We start from the raw sequence: 2,646 nt of genomic DNA on the forward strand, positions 1-2,646 counted from the left end.
TACACTACCTAGTGAAAAATTGCCATATAAAGTTAGAAAAATTAAAAAAGAAAAAACAGTTTGATAGAAAGCAAATAAGACATATTAACAAATATAGAAATAAAATTTGAAGATCAAACTACAAGTTAGTCGAAATACATAAAGGCTACATGCTGTTTGGTTGGACCGTTGACTCACCTATGCCTGTAGAAAAGAACCCAAGCTGCCTGGAAACGACTGAACAGGAAGGGAAACAATCAGTATGTCTTTCAGGATGGATAAAGTATGAGAGAAGGGAGAAGATGTAGGGGCCAGTAGGAAGGAAGAAGGATTGGTCAAATCAACTTTCTGTAAGAAAAAAATGAAACTTAACATATACTTACGGGAAAACTGCCATTGTTGCCAGCTTGACATAAACATCCTTGTCAGTATGCTGTGGAGTGCCTGTAGGCGAGGCAGCGGCAGAAAACAAATGAGGAGGTGCCAATTTGTGTCGAGAACAAAATTCATCAGGTTGAACAATGTAATCTTGTCTAACTGGTGGGAGATCACTTTTACTTGCCACCACTAACACTGGTACTTTACTTCCTTGGAAGTAACGCTATGAATGAAACAAATGATTGCTCTTAAAAATCTGTAAGTCTTGTAAGGCACAAGTGAAAAAAGATAGAAACTGACCATGTAGATTTCAGCAACATATTCAAAGGATTTTGGGTGGTTTCCATCATACAAAAGGCAAACAACATCGCAAAGGGTATCCTCAGTCATTAGGGGATCAGCCACATTCTTAACTTCTACCTCTCTAAGAATGAGTTGCTTTTCTTGGCCATAAACCAAAACAGAATTAATTGTGAGTCTTGAGGAAGCAGTGTCTTGCTTTGATTGCTTTCCAGTCATCTGAATTTAAAAAAATTATTTCAGTAATCATTTAAACAGAAAAGAGGCAATTATAGTGAAAACAGGAAAGAATTCATACTTACATCTAATGTTTGTCCTATATGAAGACCACAGAAGGTAGACTTTCCAGACTTTTGGTGACCAATAACATTGCACTGATACACATTTCGACTAGATTGCTTTTTGGCTAAGTCCAAGCTTTTTTCTCTTGTGACTGAACAAGACACAAAACATGTAGGATGGATAAAGATGAAGTGTTTACTTACTTTCAATAATCAGACAAAACGTACCATGAATAGCATTTGCGTGACTTTCATTTTCAATAATGTTGTAACCTAAATACCCAAGGTGCTCCAAAGCAAGAGGAAGGTCAAGGAGAGTTATCAGAGACCAGTATGACATGAAGCCCTGCAAGGTCATCCATCCCTGAGGGAAATTTGGAGATTAGTTCAGGTTGTGACTTAATATTGATTGAATATTGGCAAAACTGTTTAACCTACTCTGGAATTGGAAGCAACAGTTTTTCCAAAGTCTGAGCGCCAAGGTGGGGAAGGACAAGGCATAAAAAGAGCATTCATTTCAGAGGATGAAAGTGCTCCATCACGATCCTTGTCATGTCTCTCAAATAACTTTTGGAGAAAGTGCTGTCCCCTGTGGTTTAACTCTGATGTGCAGCCATGTGGAACCCGAACACTACCATAGAAAATTTGATGCACATAAGAATTTGATGATATAGAGCATCTCACAAAATTTTCCATCCATGCCTGTTCTTACCTAGGTACTAAATAATCTTTGGTCACTCTAAGAGAATCATTATATCCAAACTTACGAAGAACTGTCCAAACAGTTTCATTACGCCCTCGTTGAATAAATAAGCAATGCAAGAAAAGGAACCCTACAGAGATAAGATTAAAATAATACATTAAAAATAAAAAAATAAAAAACTTATTCCCTACAAAATTTATTATTTCAAACCTTTAAGTGTGATGCAATTATTGTGTACTCCATCACCAATATTTTTGCTAAGAACTGCCTTTACATCTTCTAAAACCTGAGGTTGCAGTGGAGCATTAAAGCAACGCTTTTGGAAGACATTGAGTTCAGTGTCAGATAGTAAACCATCATTGTCTAAATCACAAATCTGTAAATGAAAATGTATCAATATATTTATGAAAAAACACATAAAGTTAATAACTAAACAGTAAGTGCTTTCATGAGTCTCCACCTTAAATATTCTGGTAAGGGCTTTCTTACATTCTTCAGTCAGCTGTTGGAACATAAGAAATATTATATAAACTTTAAAAACAATGTGAAAACAAATAAGCTGCTTACTGACAATGCAACTGCTTTGCACATAAGGAAGTGCATTCTAGTATTCCGTGATAAATAATTTAAAAAAACTTTTATTAGATCACCATATTAGTTACTTGATTTTTACTTACATCCTGGCTTTCCAACACATAGAGTGGACCAGTCGGGTGGAGAACAGCCTTTTGAGCATAGTAAAACATTTCTGAGATGTTTTTCAAAGTGCGGGCGGAGCACTGCATAATGTTACAAATTTGTTAATAAAAAGTCAAAAGTTGACATTAAAAAATTAACTTGAAATAGGTTTACCTCAACACAGCTCTCAATCTCTGGGTACTCTTCCATAATATTCATTACCATCTAGAAAAACATGAAGAAATAAAATAGATACAGTCCACATCCTTACAAGGGAAAAAAATTGGAGTCACTAATTGGAGACTCACATCTATAGTAGAATAATCT

The 2,646-nt window shown here is 35.5% G+C and overlaps 2 protein-coding genes across 6 annotated transcripts in view; both read right to left on the reverse strand.

The window, feature by feature from the left end:
- The window catches only part of LOC113202476 (protein-tyrosine sulfotransferase), a gene marked incomplete in the record, with an annotated part of 64,530 nt that overhangs the window by 59,779 nt on the left and 2,105 nt on the right, over positions 1-2,646 (reverse strand).
- LOC113202462 (mitochondrial Rho GTPase) overlaps positions 7-2,646 on the reverse strand; it is a 19,830-nt gene continuing 17,190 nt past the window's right edge. For 2 of the 5 annotated variants that reach the window (XM_052273613.1, XM_052273611.1), the window contains exons 5-14: positions 2,319-2,420; positions 2,102-2,143; positions 1,852-2,017; positions 1,651-1,771; positions 1,377-1,569; positions 1,167-1,302; positions 960-1,090; positions 658-876; positions 363-580; positions 7-216 (exon numbers count right to left, since the gene is read on the reverse strand). In XM_052273613.1, coding sequence (XP_052129573.1) covers positions 174-216; positions 363-580; positions 658-876; positions 960-1,090; positions 1,167-1,302; positions 1,377-1,569; positions 1,651-1,771; positions 1,852-2,017; positions 2,102-2,143; positions 2,319-2,420 — 1,371 coding nt within the window. In that variant the 3' untranslated portion in view covers positions 7-173. Of the gene's footprint in view, positions 217-362; positions 581-657; positions 877-959; positions 1,091-1,166; positions 1,303-1,376; positions 1,570-1,650; positions 1,772-1,851; positions 2,018-2,101; positions 2,144-2,318; positions 2,421-2,493; positions 2,545-2,627; positions 2,641-2,646 lie in introns of those variants that run through there. The other 3 variants (XM_052273614.1, XM_052273612.1, XM_052273610.1) reach the window with 3 other exon arrangements.

Source organism: Frankliniella occidentalis, unplaced genomic scaffold, assembly GCF_000697945.3.
Source record: "Frankliniella occidentalis isolate FOCC.00 unplaced genomic scaffold, Focc_3.1 Scaffold288, whole genome shotgun sequence".
Lineage (NCBI taxonomy): Eukaryota > Metazoa > Arthropoda > Insecta > Thysanoptera > Thripidae > Frankliniella > Frankliniella occidentalis.